This window comes from Hyperolius riggenbachi, chromosome 9 (assembly GCF_040937935.1).
Source record: "Hyperolius riggenbachi isolate aHypRig1 chromosome 9, aHypRig1.pri, whole genome shotgun sequence".
Lineage (NCBI taxonomy): Eukaryota > Metazoa > Chordata > Amphibia > Anura > Hyperoliidae > Hyperolius > Hyperolius riggenbachi.
In genome coordinates this window covers 90,225,343-90,244,767 of record NC_090654.1, presented here as the reverse complement: position 1 = coordinate 90,244,767, position 19,425 = coordinate 90,225,343, and the positions used below count along the sequence as shown (strand labels likewise).

At 42.6% G+C, this 19,425-nt stretch overlaps 1 protein-coding gene across 1 annotated transcript in view; it reads right to left on the bottom strand.

The window, feature by feature from the left end:
• Positions 1-19,425, bottom strand: part of DNAH1 (dynein axonemal heavy chain 1) — a 117,633-nt gene that overhangs the window by 70,172 nt on the left and 28,036 nt on the right. Inside the window, exons 13-31 of the mRNA XM_068253183.1 lie at positions 18,010-18,160; positions 17,570-17,763; positions 15,790-16,015; positions 15,580-15,699; positions 15,250-15,332; positions 13,242-13,383; positions 12,993-13,148; positions 10,526-10,724; positions 10,146-10,399; positions 6,040-6,252; positions 5,768-5,932; positions 4,187-4,308; positions 4,003-4,108; positions 3,498-3,677; positions 3,272-3,412; positions 2,503-2,666; positions 2,282-2,395; positions 2,020-2,208; positions 1,834-1,939 (exon numbers count right to left, since the gene is read on the bottom strand). Coding sequence (XP_068109284.1) covers positions 1,834-1,939; positions 2,020-2,208; positions 2,282-2,395; positions 2,503-2,666; positions 3,272-3,412; positions 3,498-3,677; positions 4,003-4,108; positions 4,187-4,308; positions 5,768-5,932; positions 6,040-6,252; positions 10,146-10,399; positions 10,526-10,724; positions 12,993-13,148; positions 13,242-13,383; positions 15,250-15,332; positions 15,580-15,699; positions 15,790-16,015; positions 17,570-17,763; positions 18,010-18,160 — 3,025 coding nt within the window. The remainder of the gene's footprint in view (positions 1-1,833; positions 1,940-2,019; positions 2,209-2,281; positions 2,396-2,502; positions 2,667-3,271; positions 3,413-3,497; positions 3,678-4,002; positions 4,109-4,186; positions 4,309-5,767; positions 5,933-6,039; positions 6,253-10,145; positions 10,400-10,525; positions 10,725-12,992; positions 13,149-13,241; positions 13,384-15,249; positions 15,333-15,579; positions 15,700-15,789; positions 16,016-17,569; positions 17,764-18,009; positions 18,161-19,425) is intronic.

Sequence of the window (19,425 nt, the reverse complement as noted above, 5' to 3'; positions counted from 1 at the left end):
CAAAGAAGGAGAATCAGTAGCACTGAATGTACATTTGGATAAATAATGTATTAGTTAGGCCCCTCCCCTTCTCATTTGTTTTGTTGACTCCAACTCTTTAGTGACAATATGTACGTCTGCATGGTCAATGAGATGCAAATGTATGCAGTTTTAAAATGGACCAATAGAATTTTACCTTAGCAGGATTTAATTGGTTCATGTTCAAGCTGCATATATTTGCATAATGCTGCATCGACTCAAAATTATTTGCATCTCATTGACATCCCCATTTTTGCATGCCAGATTTGTCTATAAATCACTGTTTCTTTCAGCTGTTGCATAGGCATGTTCATAGCTTCACAAATGCAGTCGATCCGTCTTGGCCTCTGCTGTCCTCTTATTTTGCTTTCAGTTTTTCCAAGCATCAAGGATTTCTCCAAAGAATCTGGTGTTCTCATTATGCGGCCAAGGTATTTGAGTTTTAATAGTAGTATCAAGTCTTCTAGTGAACACTTCTTTAAGTATGGACCGGTTTGATCTTTTGGCAGTCCAGGGAACTCTTAAAAGTTTTCACCACACCCACAAGGCAAAAGCACCAATCTTTCTATTTTTTTTCAATTTCTCATTTACTTGGTTATTCATGAATGTTAGCAAAATTTACTTTCTGCCTACACAAATCTAACCTGACGGAGGCCTTGTTATTTGGCCATTTGGTTCCGTCAGTTAATCTCTAAAGCTAAGTACTCACGGGGGGACAATTGTAGCTGTCGCTGCACACGGGAGCGTGTGCACGACAGTTCGGAGACAGTTCGGCGACAGCTCGTCGCCAAGTCCCTCTGCATACACACGGCAGCAGAGGGATTAGCGATGCGGCGGAAGCTGTTGCCGAGGTTCCTCCCCCCCGCCGGATGCTCCGTGTACTGTGTGTGGGTAGCTGTCACTAGCCCGCATACACATGCGGGGCTAGCGACAGTTCCGGCGAGGTTGCGGCGACGGCTGTAGCCGGCAACTGAACATGTCAATCGCCTGGCGACAGCTCCGACGGGCGACGGTTCGGGACGCGCGCGTCATACACACGGGCGAACCGTCGCCGCAACACGTGCGTGCCACGTGGTTGTGGCGACGGCCGTACCCCGTGTGTATGAGCCTTAACAGCTTTACTCCTTGCTGTCTGCCTTTATGGTTGTGTAAATGACAGATAAGGTGTAATTTGCATAATCAGTGTTCCATTATTGCCTGTAATAATAGGTTAAATCCCTACCAAATGTTCAGTTTCATATATATATATATATATATATATATATATATATATATATATATATATATATATATATATATATATATATATATATATATATATATATATATTTGTGTTCTTTTTTTGGGATGTACGCTATTCATGTTTTAAATTCAATAAAAATGCTTTATGATCGAAAAAAGTATCAATCTTTCTACATATGACCTTATTTATATTAGTTAGGCTACATCTCTGCTAAAGACTACTGAATCTAAATGCACAAATAAATAAAATATCAGAATGTAAAAAGCACTACAAATCATGGGGCCCCCTAGTAAAACTGATTGGACACCTCACTGTTCACACCCTTTCCTTTGCCTGCCCTTTGTTACCCTCACAGCCTGGGCCCCATCTTGTAAGAGTCATAAAGCAAGGGTGGACATCGTAATCTTCACGCTCATAACAAGTGTAGCCACAAAAACACCTGATCTGAAGGATGGACCCCTTTCTCAGTGGGAGTGAAGTAGTAGTTAAGGACCCCTTAAAGCTGGCGGTCACAGGGCTCCACCCCTGTAGTTATGCCTCTGACCAAAAAAAATACAAGAAATTATTCTCACCCTCTGTTGTTGAGCCTTCTGGATTGTAGTGATTTGCTGGGCGACCACAGAAAGCACCTCAATGTCAATACGATTGAACTCATCAAAGCAAGCCCAGGCACCAGAGCTGTTTGAACATAGTCATATGAACATAAGATTTGTCACCAAACAAACTGGCATATTGTTTTAATGCAAATATTCACCCACCTGGCCAATCCCTTGAAAAATTTGCCCATGGCCATGAAATCTAGTTGGTCAGAGCAGTTGAACACAACAGTCTGGATGGCCAGAGCTTTGCCAAGATCCTTTGTGGTTTCTGTCTTTCCTGTTCCGGCAGGACCAGCAGGAGCACCGCCAAACTTCAGATGTAGGGCGCCTGTCAGTGTCAGATAGCACCTACAATCATAGTGACAGAACATTAACATAATGACACATCATAATGATGATTCCACAGTATTGATATACTCACCTGTCTGTTAGGGGTGTAATGACTAGACGGCCTGTGTTTCCAAGGTATTCATAGCCATACAAGAATTCCGCATTAACAGCTCTCACATAGAGATCATCGCGGTTCCAGTAATACCTGTGAATGACCAAGAGAGTCAGAAAACCTGGGTGAACGGCAAAGGACTATCAGTGACAGAAGGAAGCCATACTAACTGCAGAGGGGAGCTCTGTATGTGTTCATACCTGAGCTGGGATATCCACTCAAAATCATTGACACTGCTAACGTTTTCTTCAATAAGACGAGCGGCAACATCTTTAGCATGGACTTCGATCACGATCAGAGCAGAGAGGATGTTACGTTGCATGCGAGATAACTTCCCACGCACAAGAGCAACAAGGTCACTGAGCTGTCGAGAGAAAAACATTTATGTATAACAATCTATGTTAAATATGCATCAAACTGATTTATATTGGCCTCCGTATACCTCTTACTTCAGTTCCCCTTTAAGTTTTTATAGTGTCCCTTACTTCCTATCCCTAGAATCCCTTTAGATTGTAAGCCGCTGGCCCTCCTCCCTAGTGTTTCCAGCTTGATTACGCAATCTTACTGTCAGTCACCCCTCTTGTGGACTAGAACAGTCTATTTTGACTTATGACACTGTACTGCTATCAAATCATTTTCATGATCTTTTTTTGTTGTGGGTTTCCTGTATGTCCTACCTTGTATGTTAACCCATTTATCTAGTGTGCAGTGCTGCATAATATGTTAGTGCTTTATAAATACAATAAAAAATAATAATGATAATGGAAACACCGGGGTTCAAACAAACACCATAGAGGTCCCAAGGAAAGGGAATAAGGGATATCTCTGTAGTGAGAATACAGCAGGAGGGCCTGACAGAAGTTATAGCCTTTCTCCACCAAACTCAAAACTAATAAAAAAAAAAAAAAGTTTTATTTGGAACTGAGCTTTTTACCATCACAGAGCTGTTTCGCAATAGCAGGGACTAACCTGAGCCTCCAGCTGAGGAAAGAGCCTTGTGGTCAGATCTCCAGCCTCCAGTGCTTCTGACACTTCTTTGGTCCAAAACGTTTGACAACCAGCTATGACAACCTGACCTGGCCAGTTCATCACCCACTCAGTTCGTGGAGACTGGAAATAAAGACACAAACATGTGGTAGCAATGGAATACTGATAACTGGACATGTGTGGATGAGGACGGTCATGCCGGTTTTACCTCCGGATAAGCTTTAATGGCACGCTCGATGTAATCCCGCACACTGGCCTTCATGATCCTTTCCACCTCATGCAGCCAGTCCTCCACATTACCAGTGGGATAGATGGCAGATGACATCTTTACCTCCTCCCCCTCTGCAGAATACATGTGGGTGATCTGCAAGTCTGGCTGGAAGAGAAGCTGGATGGAAAAAGGAAGACAATGTAAAGATGGACACCCAAATGCCAAACCGATCTAAGTCTTCTAGACAGTTGAACACGTTATATAAATAAAAGTAGACCCTCCGCATACCATTCCCATAACTGCTAATTTTGCTTTTCTAATTGCACAAAGCCAAATAAATGCCATGCGAAAATTCCAGTTTGTTTCATAACTATTCTTGTTTTGTCTTCAAGAAGGAACAAATGTGTAATACAGGTAAATTTAATTGTGCCATACATTAAAGACAGCTAAAAAAGGGTTAGCCTAGCATTAAGCCTTTTATAAATAGAGCTCATGTTCTTACCCGTGCTACATTTTCAAAGCACTTGCGTAAGTGTGGCTGCACTGCAGTGGGGTCTTTAGTTTGCGAAAGAATTTCCAGGAGTTCATCATCTGACAGGAAATAGAACCTGAAAAAGAAGATATAGCCTCTTTAATGTCAAAAGGCTTATAAACTCTAATGTTATGTGCCTCTGAGTGGCGTTTACCTGGGGAAGGCACCTCTCTTGGTCTCCAGATATTCGCTAAGTCCTTTTTGTACCAACTCCAGTAGCTTGTTACACTCACGCAGGCTCTCCAGAAGGCGTGGGTCCGGGCAAAGTGAAATAACCTGCAAACCAAAACTCCTGTTACTACCTACAAAAGCAACCAAAACTCCCTTCCGGAGCCAACCAAATTTTCTTCCAAACCTAGATAACACTATTTTATTAATGCAACGATGATTTTATCTCAATTTCTACAAAAACATTCTCTTGTATAAAGCATTCTCCTGACTGAACCAATACATTTTCTATACTTAACTACAATATTCTTCTTAAGTCCAAAGCATTTTCTTCTAATCAAAAACTTCCTGATGGATTCAAATGAACTGTTCTTGGTTCAACTTACCATACACTTTTTTATTGACCAAAACTTCCTGAACATCCCGCCAATCTGACAGGACCAAAAATACTTCCTGAGCACAACCAAAGATTTCTCATGAACTCCTCCAAAACATCCTCCTTAATTCAACCAAAAGTTTCTACTAATCTCATGCAGCATTCTACAGTACTTGACTTGACCAATACCTTTTTCACAGACTATTAACTATTTTCACTATTAACTTCTCCTTGACTCAACCAAATATGATGCCTAGGCTCAAACAAAGCCTTCCAGTGAAGGTTCTTTTCCCACTATGCAATGCAGGTGGACTGGTCTTGCATTAGACAGCATGCATGGCACCTCCATTGCTCTGTACTGAAGCACTGGTCTTATTTAATGTGAACCTAGCACTATTTTTAGCACCCAGGGCATTCCAATAGCACATTAAAAATGCATGCCAATAATGTGGCTCATTACTTAAAAAAACCTTCACCTCTTCTTTTTACATTTAAAAGTTTAGCAGAGGCTTTTTATCCTACTTTCATGGCCTGTCTGACTGCTGAAATTTCAGGCAGATAAGGACTGATGTAATTATTTTATTGCACACATTAGCAGAAGCTTTCATCAGCAAGGGGAGGATACTACACCTTGCTTCAAAGACTTTAAAGAAGTCACAGATGCTATCTTCACACCTCCCCTGGATTAATAATGGGCAGCTAGAAGGGGATGGGGGCGAACATGGCAGCTCCTATATCTATTAGAAACCAGGAAAAAAAAGTAGCGCTTGGTTCACTTTAATGACACTGAATGGCTCAGAGCTACGCCGACTTGCTGAAAAATGCAAGCAGCAGTGCATTTTCAGAATATACTACTACACAAAGCACAAGCAGGAGTGTGCACAACAAAGTGAATAGTGTGAAGGAGGCCAAACTCTATGAAAACTTTCTACCAGATTGAACGGAAAGTCTCATCCTAAACTTTACCTGGACAATGAAATTACCACATCATTAAAAAAGAACACCCGACAGAAGCTGCAAAGCAAAGAAAGGAGCTCCATAGAAATAACATTTGACAATTATTTTGTAATACAGTATTTTGTAATATATTAATAGTATTGTAATAATAATGTGGATGTGCCTTTTCCAATGATATTAAAGTAAATGCACCAAAACTTAGCACACCTACAGAAGTGTACAGGGGTTCCTGACCTGTTTATTCTCCTCAGCATTGCGCATGATCTTTCTCCAGGTCCTCTCCATGGTCTGGTAACGTTTGCTCTCTACCGGCAACTGTCTGTTAATATCCTCAGAGCTGAATATGGGTTCCAGATACAGCCAGGAGCGCTGGCAGGTCAACCATTCCTCCAGGACATCCTGATGGGGAAAAGATAAAAAGCAATGCCGGGCACTGTAAAAGACGTTTTGATCTGGAATAATAATTATAATGTGAATGTAAGGGTGCATTGCACATTATGAAGCACCTGTGTTAAGCGAAGTTTGCTCTCCCATGTGCTGATCCGTTCCTCAAAAGGTTTTTTATATGGAGAGAAAGACATGCTCTGTGTCATGACGATATGGTCATCCAGAAGCTGTGAGGCCTCCTCAGGGCTCTTCAGTATAAAGGTTCCTGTCTCTTTATAGGGCAAGATATTGAACAACACAGAGGCCCACTCGCCCTCCATCTTGTCCAGAGCCTACCAGGAAGGAACAAGAAACCAAGATAAAACTGTGTAAGAACATAAAAGGTAGTCACTTTGGAAGCTGAATCTACATTTGGGAGGAGATGGCCAATCTGTTCACTGGAAAAAAGGAACTTCCTAGTTAGTGGACAAATTACTGTCTTTGACGTAAGTCACAGCATCTGTCAGATGTCATCTCACTCAGGTCAATGGGTCACTCAAATGTTTTCCAAGTACTGAGATGGAGGTTCAGCATAATCATGAGCTTAGTCCTAGTGTTGCATAAATTGACACTGATATTGCACACCTACTTGGGTTGTCCTCGCTATGGCAATTACTTAATTGCTGAAAGCCTGGCCACCTCCTACTTATTGCTCAGCTATAGAATTACATTTCATTCCAGACCCACTTACCCCTCTCTTATAGCTATTCATTGGATACTATGAAAATCCACACAGATACTGTGATGCTCTCCATCCTCATAAATGTCTATTTCCAATTACATGCCTCTGAAGAAGCAGCTGAATAGCTGCGAAATGTGCGTTTGTTTCCTGATTGTATAGTTTTATTGCCATGATGATGGAATTATGATTGTACTGACATTTACTGGTATATGCCTACCTTTTATATTGGGATATTAAAAACTTTGTTTTACATATATCTGCTTGACTCATACTAGGCTTCAAAACCCTACACCCTTTTCTTTAATCTTCTTCATTTAAAGTGTTTAACATTAGGGGTGGCTGTTACTACTCTATTTACATAATTATAAATGTTGCATAAAATGTTGCAGAATCAGCATCCCTTTATCTCTCAGCATCATGGCTCAGACACAGAGTTTTCAGTCAAAACTTTCTCTCAAGTGGAGATCTTTGGCTTTTTTTCAATTTACTTTTTCTCCTAACGCTAGGTACACACGTTACGTTTTTTCGTTTGATAGATGCGTTTGATTGATAATTTCTGTCATGTCCGATATTACTCTTGATTTTTTCCTTCTCAGACAGCACACCTGTCTTGCCTTGTAAGCCGTGCTCTGTCTAGTTAGTGTGGCTAGCACCAACTTGGTATAGTCCAGCAGAAAAGATGATGACCAGCACCGGCTATCTTTTAAAATGCAGAATTTTATTCAGGTCAACAGCTGTGAATAAACATAGCTCTGGACATCCGGCAGCTTCCAGGATGTAACTATAGCTCTAAGTATTATAAGCTCTTTGATGTATGCAGGTACTCGAGGACCTCAAACAGCAGTAGGAAGAGTCCCCATTGCAGCCAGGTCTGCCCACACAACGGACGCTGTTTCGAATGGTTACACCATTCTTAACGGCTTCAGTTGTGTGGGAAGACCTGGCTGCAATGGGGACTCTTCCTACTGCTGTTTGAGGTCCTCGAGTACCTGCATACAGTACATCAAAGAGCTTATAAAGCTTAGAGCTATAGTTACATCCTGGAAGCTGCCGGATGTCCAGAGCTATGTTTATTCACAGCTGTTGACCTGAATAAAATTCAGCATTTTAAAAGATAGCCGGTGCTGGTCATCATCTTTTCTGCTGGACGATATTACTCTCAATCATTTTACCGCTCGATTTCTCATAGAAGTGAATGGAAATTGATAAGAAACGATAAGAGAATCAAGCGGGAAATGGAGCGGAAAAACGAATCAAAGATCGATCAAATGGCAGAATCGACCGAAAAAATGTAACGTGTGTACCCAGCATCAGTTTTCTCTTACAAGTTCAGCACCCTGTAATTGAAAAAAGTAGGTGAAAAGCATTGCATTCATTATCCTATTTTCTTGCTGGCTGGTGGCTGTGAAAAGATCACCTAGGAGAAAACTTAGGAGAAAAAGTGAATCGGATTGGTCCCATCTCTTCTCTGATTTTTACTGTTTTAGATAATCCCATTGTTTTGAATTGCCTCACTTCCTGCACTCTTTTTTTTAACAGAAATGAATAACATATTGATTATTATCATTATTCATGCATTTGTATCCTCCCGCCTAGACTACTGCAACGCCCTGTTCATCGGAACTACAGATAAGGTTCTGCGCCCCTTACAGCTAGTACAGAATGCTGTAGCCAGACTCCTAGCCAATGCCCCCCGCAGCTCACACATCACCCCAGTACTGCAAACTCTTCACTGGTTGCCAGTAAAATGGAGAATCAATTTTAAGAATCTGCCTGCTGACATTCAAGGCTCTACACCACATGGGACCCAAATCATCTATTGGAACTTTATGCCCCTCCACGCACCCTCCGCTCTGCCAATAAGATGAAGCTGGTTATTCCCAGGATACACTTAACATTTGGTGCTCGGGCCTTTTCCTATGCAGCCCCTACTCTATGGAACTCACTTCCACAATCAGTATGAGAGGCTCCTTCTCTGGACAGCTTTAAAAAAAGGCTAAAAACTCACCTCTTTTCCCTAGCCTTTGAGACTGCATAATGCAGGGTCACAGCGCTTTGAGTCCCCAGGGAGAAAAGCGCTATATAAATATTATTGTTATTGTTATTAGCTGGACATTTATATTCCACTAATAGGAAAGCATGAAGAATCAAGTAATGCCAATCAACTCTCTATCCCAGATTGAGGCATGTTGTGGCTTGTCATTGTCACAACGGTGATGGGGATATCTCGAGTCAGACATACATACCTTCCAACTTTTTGTGATAAGAAAGATGGACTTTCAAGCCATGCCCTGCCACACCCCTAATCGCGCTTCCGACACACTCCTAGTCACTCATACCATAAACAATTCAGAAGAAAAATATGTTGTTTTATCACTCAAACCACACTGGTCCTTTCTACCCCGGTTCATTTTCCTTCATATTAACTTTTGAAAATAAGAAATATATCAATTTAAAGATGGGAATAAAGTTTAGAGTCAATTACACACATTTTTCAGTAGATAAAATACATTTATTTACATAGATCTGTACATCAGTCCTGAAAGAGGGACAAATGAGAAGGAAAGAGGGACAGAGGTATTGGGGTCCAAAAGAGGGACAGTTGGGAACTATGGACATGATTAAAAACCCTGCAACTCTACTACAGTCAGATGGTTTAGTTCAGGGTGCATGGCCTGAGACATTGGGACCAAGTCTCAGGCCAGCCTTAATGTCGGGCAAGCCCCCCTCTCTTTTACAGTTCCCTGGTGTCTAGTGGCCCCTCTCTCCCCTATACAGATCTGTGGTGTCTAATGCCCCCTTCCCTGCTCTACACAGTTCCCTGGGGTATAGTGACCCCCCCCTCCTCTATACAGTTCCCTGGTGTCTAGTGACCCCCCATCCCTCCCCTATGCAGTTCTCTGGTGTCTAGTGACCCTCCCCTATACAGTTCCCTGGTGACTAGTGGCCACTCTCTCTCCCCAGTATAGTTAGTGTTTAGTGGTACCTCTCCTTCCCCTATACCAGTGATGGCTAACCTTGGCACTCCAGCTGTGACTAAACTACAAATCCCATCATGCCTCTGACTCCCCAAGTTATGCTTAGGGCTGTCAGAGTATTGCAATGCCTCATGGGACTTGTAGTTCCACCACAGCTGGAGTGCCATGGTTAGCCATCACTGCCCTATACAGTTCCCTGGTGTCAAGTGAACCCCCCTCCCTCCCCTATACAGTTCCCAGGTATCTAGAACTTTACCCCTCCCTCCCCCATATGACTTCAATTGTGATCTTGGGCTTCACCTCCAATATAGCTACTCTGGCGGTCTATAGTGGGCCAAACACAAAACAAAGTGGGAAAAAGACTCAAGGGCCATATTGACGACTCTGCAGGCCAGATTTGTACCACAGGCTGGAATTTAACATGTATCTAGAGACATCTAAATACACAAAATGGCCAACTATTTCTGTCTGTAGTACCTTCAGACAACAGCTAATGATTAGCACATCTGTAAAACAAGACCCCTACCTGCTCAATAGAAAATTCCTTTCCTGCGATCTCAGCCACTTTAGCAATGGCCTCAATGTGGTCCTGCAGCTTCATCTCCAGGCATCGGGTAAACGTCAGGTTGGCTTTGGGCTTGATATTGATCTTTATCTGTTCGGACAGAAGCCCCCAGTGTCGGTTTCTCATGCCGGGGTTGCGCAAGCCTTGTATCAGTGGAATATACGGCTTGAACTCCTCAATGCGGTTCTTGGTTTCCTGTGCCACTCCCTGGCAGGCTGAGGAACATAAAACAACACAACTATGCTGTCACATGCACAGATAGAGAGCAGTCTCACAAGACTGAATGAGTATGTTACCCGCTGGCTCCCATGACCTGACCTCACACTTTATCAGGTGCTCACCTGGAATATCTCGGAAGAATTTGATGCATTTGTGCATATTTTTGTACGACTCCATGACATTCTTCTCCAGTTGTTCAGCATCAATAGCAGTAAGAGGGTCATTCATCCAACTCTCGTGCCAGCGCATCCAATCTGACACGGTGGTCCACAGATCCCGGAAAGGTTGGAAATCTTTTACTAGCTTCTGAAGCTTGTCGTACTGGAGATTAGAAGGAGATGGGGATCAGTATATCAACAAATGCCATTTATATGAACCAAAACTGGAAAAAATATTAAAGTCGACCTGAGCTCCTGCACAGGACAGAAGGAAAACATAGAGAAATGCACCCTGTGTGTATTTAGAGAGTTTAGCCTGTTTAATTCCCTTTTCTTTGTATGTAATCACAAGTTGTAATTTGATCTCTCCTCTGGGTTTCACATGACTGCCATGGCAGAGATGGCAGATAAGCTCATTTGAAAGCACAGGCTGTTAACAATATGTCTGCTTCCATGAATAAGGTAGTAGACACACTGCAGAGTTATTGCAGGATTTGTATCGGCTGTAACAAAGAAATGTTTTATGTTTAAAGGGAAGGTTCAGGGACGCTACAAAAAAAAAAAAAAAATCTACATCCACTTATCTGGGTCTTCCTCCAGCCCTTGGCAGGCAGGAGGTGCCCTCGGCGCCGCTCCGCAGGCTTCCGGTGGCCGACTCGACCTAGCCAGGCCGGCGGCCAGGTCGGGCCTCATCTGCGCTCCATTGTGCGTTCCACTCCGGTGCGCTGACGTCATCAGACGTCCTCCGGGCTGTACTGCGCAGGCTCAGAACTACTGAGCCTGCGCAGTACAGCCCGGAGGACGTCCGATGACGTCAGCGCGCCGGCGTGGAACGCACAATGAAGCGCAGAAGAGGCCCGACCTGGCCGCCGGCCTGGCCAGGTCGGGTCGGCCACCGGAGACCACTGGGAGCCTGCGGAGCGGCGCCGAGGGCACCTCCTGCCTGCCAAGGGCTGGAGGAAGCCCCAGGTAAGTGGATGTGGATTTTTTTTTTTTTGTAGCGTCTCTGAACCTTCCCTTTAAAAGGATATTATACTGTTGTGTATCTTTTAGAGCAGAGAGGACGTTCTAAATTCAGGTCCGCTTTAAAGAAGAACTGTGTTAAAAATAACTTTATGAATAAAACTGCTTATTTATTTTTTTTCTCTGCGGATTGTTTGTTGACTGACAGCTGTTTCTATATGCATAAGGGAGATACTGCTTGCTTGACAGTTGGAAACAGCTGTTATTTCCCACAATGCAATGAGGATCACAGACAATAAACTGTCAAGGCCATGGCCCTGACATCACACTGTGGGAGGGGTTTTACCACAGTATCATCCATGCAATCATGGGTTAAATTATACAGTGGTACAGAGGTGCCAAAAGTATAAAAGTAGGATAAAATGTTTTAAAAGAGAACAATGGGGGGTTAGAGGTGGACTTACCTCCCCAAAATAGACACAGAAAAATGTTGCTTAAAGGAGAACTGAAGCAAGAGGTATAGGGTGGCAGCCATATTTATTTCCTTTTAAGAAATGCCAGTTGCCTGGCTGTTTTGCTGATCCTCGGTCTCTAATAGTATTAGCCACAAACCCTGAACAAGCATGCAGAAGATCAGGTGTTTGACATTTTTTGTCAGATCTGACAAGATTAGTTGCATGCTTGTTTCTGGTGTGATTCACACTACTGCAGGCAAATAGCTCAGCAGGGCTGCCAGGCAACTGGTATTGTTTAATAGGAAATCAATATGGCAGCCTCCATATACCTCTCACTACAGTTCTCCTTTAATTCAACAAAAGCTATTTATTAACATACTTCATATAGATGTAACGCATTTTGTGGGCACATCCCACTTCATCAGGCAATAAAATTGGGGAACCAGGTCCCCTCCACCAGGGGTGGACACACTTATTGTACAGCTGTACAGAGGCGCCAAAAGTATAAAAGTAGGATAAAATGTTTTAAAAGAGAACAATGGGGGGTTAGTGGTGGACTTACCTCCCCAAAATAGACACAGAAAAATGTTGCTTAATTCAACAAAAACAATTTATTTACGTACTCCGGATAGATGCAACACGTTTCATGGGCACATCCCACTTTATCAGGCAATAAAATTGGAGTACAATAGACTCATACGTTCTCAGTACAAGCTTAACGCCTCTGGTCTAATACTCCCCACCTGCCTTCAAAGTGGTTGCCTGATACGGTAACCCAGATTTGTGAGTATATTATACTTCTCTTTCTATACCCATAAGTTACAGTGCATACTACACTATATTGGGCTCTCTGTGTTCTCCCTCCTTAATCATGGGTTAGAGTTTCTCTTTATTTTTACATTTACAAATTTGTAATTATTTTATGTACAGACACTGGTACACATAGATCTCTGTCACTAGATTTTTTTTTTAATAACGATAACTCGGTACTATATGGAGCTAACATAACTTACATTAGTAACAGGCAGACCAAACAGTCTTTCCCTGTTGTTGTACAGCTGTGCCATTTGCTGTGAATCCTTGAGCTGTTTATGGACTCTTCGAACCTCATTGGCAATTTCATGGGCACGATTTATGTCGGTGTGAGTAGAGAATCCAGCCACCACCATCTAGGAACAATAGGAGATGGTTCTTGCAAGCGAACAGGAACAAGTGCATTAAATCTTACAAATAAATAGAACCTTGAGAAAATATATACCAACCTGCAGAGAGTCCAGTCGCTCCAAGAAATTGTTTTGGTCCATAACTTGGATTTTTCGGAACCGTTCCTCATCCTCCAAGTGTTGTTCCCCTACAGTCTCTACAGTGGTGATAATCTTGTGTGGCCAGGCAATGATGGCCCATCTAACAGTGGAAGATGGCAATAAACTCAACAAGGTGCCAACATATCAAGTATGACTGATTAAAACATTGTAAGTTGAAGTTCAGTTATACATGGAGCATGGTTTTATCTCATGAGAACAAGCTACTAGATCTCAGCACCATAGTTCTCATCTCTGCTTGTGCCCAGTCCACCCGTGAGTTTTGGCCATCCCTTTTCATCTTGGGGTGTTCCGTGGGCACCTCCTACAAAATCCAGCTTGGAAAGGGCCTGGCCCTCATAATAACTATGGTAAGTGTGTGGTAACTCAGAGAGACAGGGATCTGCACACCCACTTGTCTCAAAGAAATAGTAGAAGCTTTTATGTAGTTCATATAGCCTTCACCAAACGCTGACCTTTCACTCTGTGTGAAGTGAATCTTTATTATTGAAAATCTACGCCATAAGTGGCTACCTCAAGTATGCCATTCCACTCATGGTAAAGCCCAAAAGCACAAATGAAAGGAATAAAAAAACAATCAAAATTTAAATACTCAGTGGTTAGAAGCCTCTCTTTGATGCAATGAGCCGAATGACATAGACATTATGTCTATGGCGACGCCCAGGTCAGACGCAGCCCAGGGAAGAGCGTGCAGTGAAATAATCTGCTCTGGGTCCAGAGTCTTTCCAGATCCTCGTTGAGCCCACTGTTCCAATGCAGGGTTCCTCTTCACCCTCTGCCAGGACTTCGCATGCATGAATTAGGTCTTTCCATACCCAGTAGAATTAAGCCACTAATGCATGGGTTTTCTCTCTGTAAATTAGTTCTTTGTTCTACTGAGCATGCCTGGACCTAATTCACACATGCCCAGTCTAGATGCACTCGTCCACAGACACGCCTGCGACCTGAAAAAACATATTAAACTGGTGTAAATCAAATAGAAATAGGTATAGAGGGGCCCTGTGCTGGAACAGTGGGTTGTAGGAGGATTCAGAATACCTCTGGACCATCCAGAGGCTTCCCACTACTGAGGTAAGTATCTATTTTATTTTTACTCACTTCAGATGGCCTTTAAAGGGATTCTTAAGTCTCTGAAAAAAAGGGTTTCACTTACCTGGGGCTTCTACCAGCCCCATGCAGCTGTCCTGTGTCCGCACAGCCACTCACTGATGCTCTGGGTGGCTGCGCGGGCACAGGATGGCTGCGCTCCAGGTAATTTAAACCCTTTTTTTTCAGGTGACTTAAAGAGGAACTGTCACAAAAATCTTACAATTTAAAACACATACAAATAAGAAGTATGTTTCTTCCTGAGTAAAATGAGCCATAAATTGCTGCTCTCCTATGTTGCTGGCATTTACAGTAAGTAGTAGAATTCTGACATTACCGACAGGTTTTGGGCTAGTCCAGCATGGCCTTTATTCTTTATAAAGACACTTCCTGAAAAAGATTATACAAATATCAGCATATTTGTATAAATCTTTTTCAGGAAGTGTCTTTATAAAGAATAAAGGCCATGCTGGCCTGCCTGACTCCCTGCTCACCGTACACTTTTTTGGCAGTTGAACTGAGCAACTGCCAATCACTAAATGCATTTTGAAAAAAAAGAAATCCCTGTGAACCCCCCATGAGGAGATGGGCTAGTCCAAAACCTGTCGGTTCTGTCAGATTTCTATTACCTACTGCAAGTGACAGCAACATAGGAGAAAAGTAATGTATGGCTCATTTTACTCTGGAAGAAACATACTTTTTAATTGTATATGTTTACATATCTTTTATCATCATTTTAAGATTTTCGCGACAGAGGTCCTTTAAGTATCCATATAAGTCTTTTGATATTCTTGCAAAAAAAAAAGAAAAAAAGTAGCTCAGCTATGTCCATAGACTGACCACGCCTCATCTACATACTCACTTAGAGCCAAAATCTTCCTGTGATAGACTAAACAAGAATTCATCGATGACCTCATAATCAGCCATGACTTTCACAATTTGCTCCTGAAACAAAGAAGGAAACATTTCCAATCATAGCTAAATTTTATGCAACATTTAACTGATCATTGTCCTTAAAACTTCTCATTAATCTGTATTTCATCGCAGCTCCTCAATAGTGGAACAACCATTTACCAACCTTGAAAGATGATGGTGGCTCACGTTGGTAGAAAAATCTACAATGGCCCAAAATGAGCTCATTTGTTGAACCCTGGAGTTTGGTTGAAAATTAGGTAGAAGATGTTAATATTACCTCCAGCGCTGTTATTTGTTCTGGAACTCCATTCATCCACTCTCTGAGCTCTGTCAGTTCCTCCACACTATTTGGTTTTTCATACAGATTACGACTGATGGCTCGGAACTGGTCTGAGATCTAGACATCCAGAAAGTTAGACAAGATCAGTATGTGGAGTCAGGCACATGATACTTTATTATTTATTGGTATTCTTAACATGTATCTTACCACATCTACTTCTTTACGCACGCTTTTTGCAAACAGCTCCAACATGGCATTTGATAGAGATTTGCATTTACGGGATAAGCTTTGTTTCACTCCTTCAATGCTGATCTGGAAGGGGCCAACTATGATGGCATTGGGGAGAGCATGGTCTAGACGCTCCTTTTCTAGCAGATGTTCTTCAACTGCAAGTTTCACCTCCGACGCTGAGGGGTTTTTATCCCGGAACAGCCTGTGGAAAATTCCAGGATCTGATCATATTATATACCTCATATCTGTATTGCTCTTTAGATTGGACAGAATCAGAATCATTTATTTTGCCAAGTACAAAGGAAGGGAGTTGTACTGAGACGTGTTTCTCAGCCATGCAGGTGATTTATGACCACTAATTAGTTTTCAGCGAGAGCTAAGCTACAGCCCAACTGCAGAGATCCCCTAGATTCCTCACCGTTACAGCCACATAAATGAAAAAAAAAACACTGGCTTGTTTTAAGTAGGATTGAGCATTTACATACGCATCAGTGGCGCAGCATTAGGGGATGCAGAGGTTGCAATTGTACCAGGGTCCCTGGACCAGAGGTGCCCACTAGGGGCCCTCCTTCTTCCATCCTTTTAGCATATTATTGGTGCTCTCCTCTATATGTGCATTGAATAATGGTATCATTACCAAATGCTTTCCCTTCTCATATTGCACCACTAAAGGCACTCATACATCTAGTGATGAAGGGCATATTCGACCAAGAGACAGATCTCTTTATGATTGAATCTCATAGAGAGATCTGTCAGCTGCCCATACACCGCAAGCTGATTCCCAATCAATTTCAGCATGAAATCTCTCGGGAATCGGCCGCATCCGCAGCCTCCCCCTAGTGCATAAATGTCCCCCCAAACCCCCCCCCCCCCACACACACACACACACACACACACTTCCTACTTCTCCATTTGTGCCTCAAACACCGCTGCCATTTAGCACATGGCATGTGTGACGTCACACAATCGCCACGTGCTATACGCTGGCAGTGTGTGATGATCAAATGGAAGGGGAGGAAGCGGAAGTCAGATGGGCACCGTACATTGGGCGACATAGGACAGGTAATGTAGAAATGCACACAGGAGGGGGGGAAATTACGGGTATACACTAGGGAGAGCAGCATCGGGGGTTTTGTCACTTTCGTCACTCATCTCAATATTGCTTGGTGTTACCACGACCATGACAGCCCTACATCATGAAGCATTTCAGCCCGAAATTGGTAGCATCGTCGATCGGGCATGCTCTTGGTGGCAACGATTCTCATCAGATTTGATAATAATTGTATCGGATGGTCGATCGTCTGCCAAGTCGAGTAGTGTATGGCTACCTTTACACTGAAGATGTCCTTGGAAGGTTTTGAGACTTTGTATCAATGAAGTCCTTGGGGGCCTCATCTAAAAATTTGCACTGGGGCCCCTGGTTCCTAAACTACGTCACTAACACACGTTTATCTCATCACGTTACACGTCACTTCAGGTCATATTTTCTCAATACCCAGGTTGTGGTGGGTATTTGAAGAGAACACAAATTAGGATGGAAACTACTTCTCCAGTTAGTAGTAGCTCTAGTAGCTTACCGTATTTAAGATCAGAAGATATGAACACATCAGTCAATGAAAATCCAACACCAGCGATCAACTTTTTCTTGAGATTAGGTAGCTGAGCAGTTAGGGGAGAAGAATCATCTAGATCTGGCAGCAACCAACTTTGCTTACAGATAATAATGTTATTGAGCTCTTCTGTAACTTGTACTCACTTGACATATCTATCGACGTCAGTGTTGTTCAGCTCCAGGTATTTCTCGTATTGTTTGGCATACGCTCGCAATGGTATCAGTGCCTTACAGATTGCATTGCGGATGTTGTTGCGCAGCTCTTCCACCGGGGGCTCATGTAGTCCCACAGACTCCAACAACGGGGTGCCGCTAATGAACAGGTCCTCCAGGACAAACTAGAAATGTACAGACAATGACTGCAGCATTCAAACACACCAAAATGAAGTTCAGGGATCAAGACCTGAAATTCTGAGGAGGATCCAGTGATGTCAGTATACAATTTAAGAACGAGAATATTTGGAAAAAAAAAGTTTGATTGGAGGGGGAACAGGAAGAGGAACAGTTTTGTCAACGCACCACTTACTTCCTGCCTCTTCATCCAACTGAAAAGTGCATGAGTGGGATGAATGTTAAGTACTTACTTTCTCCAGCTGGGGTACAGTGTGTGTGGCGAGGATGCCTTTATCAAACAGCATCATGAGAGTAGATTCAAAGTTGTCCAGTGGAGTGCTGAAATGAACCCCAGAGGTGTCCAGAACTAGATCCAGCAGGAATATGGGGTTCTTGCGAGGCCTGTAACGCCACATAAACAAACATAACAGTGATCCATGGAATGAATTGTACCTGGTGCCGTTATCAAAGTCCACCTAGAAAATGTATACTCTGACCCTATAGAAACTGCTGATTCAGAGTCTGACTCCAACCTCATAATGTATATTCCAATTTGCTTTAAAGTACACCTGAACTGAGAGGGAGGCTGCCATATTATGTATTGTCTGACTGTCCTGCTCATCCTCTGCCAATAAGACTTTTAGTCATAGACCCTGAACAAGCATGCAGCAAATCAGACTGAAGTATGACTGCATTAACCACATGCTTGTTTAAGCCATGTGATTCAGACACCACTGCAGCCAAAGAGATCAGCAGTATGCCAGGCAACTGGTATTGTTTAGAAAGAAAGAAACTTCCATACACTATATGTTTTCTATAAGTTTATCCGGTTTAGAACAACTTTATTATAAGGTTAACAAACAAGATAGGGACTGTAGGTACATTATTAACCTGAATCTGTCCATAAGTTGAAAGACTGGACCATCTCTATCCCCTGTACCTCCTCTGTGCCCCCTGTTCCTCCAGTGTCCCCCTGGGTGTCACCTGTTCCCCCGTGCATTCAGTGTCCTCCTCTGTGCCACCTCTGCCTCCACTGTGTCCCTCTGCTCCCCCACTATGCCCTCAGTGTACTGTAGCAAAATGTCATTTTACGGGTTTAAAAACCCTTTTTTCTTTAGATTCTTTAAAAAAAAATTCAAAACTACAAGGTCTTTAAAAAAAAAAAATTGACTTGTTCCTATTGAATCAGATCTCATTCTTATCGATGGGTCGTTCATAACTCGGGTGTTTGTAAGTCAGGGACTACCTGTATAAATCTGAATACTCTCCTGACGATGGATTGGGGAACCTCACAGCTACACCTCCTGACAAATGAGGTTCCCCAATCCATCTTCCTGCCCGCTGGAACAAGTGAGGTCATGCGAGTTCAGAAGATTGCAGCACTTTGCAAAAGAGCCGCCGAGGATCGTAAAGGAAAACTATCGATACCCAAGTGTTCTAAAATTACAGTGTGCAAATAATGTCGAAGTAGCTGTGTAAACATTTTCCTACTTTTCATGTTAAATATCAGAGACAAAAACTGTAATTTATTGAGGGTAGGATTTAGCTATATTGGGACAAATCAATTTCAGAAGGGGTGTCTGCTTCAATGCACAGCCAGAGTTGCATATCAGACTACAGAAAGAAAATATCAAACATATCAAACTCTGAAAGCAAAAACAGTATGA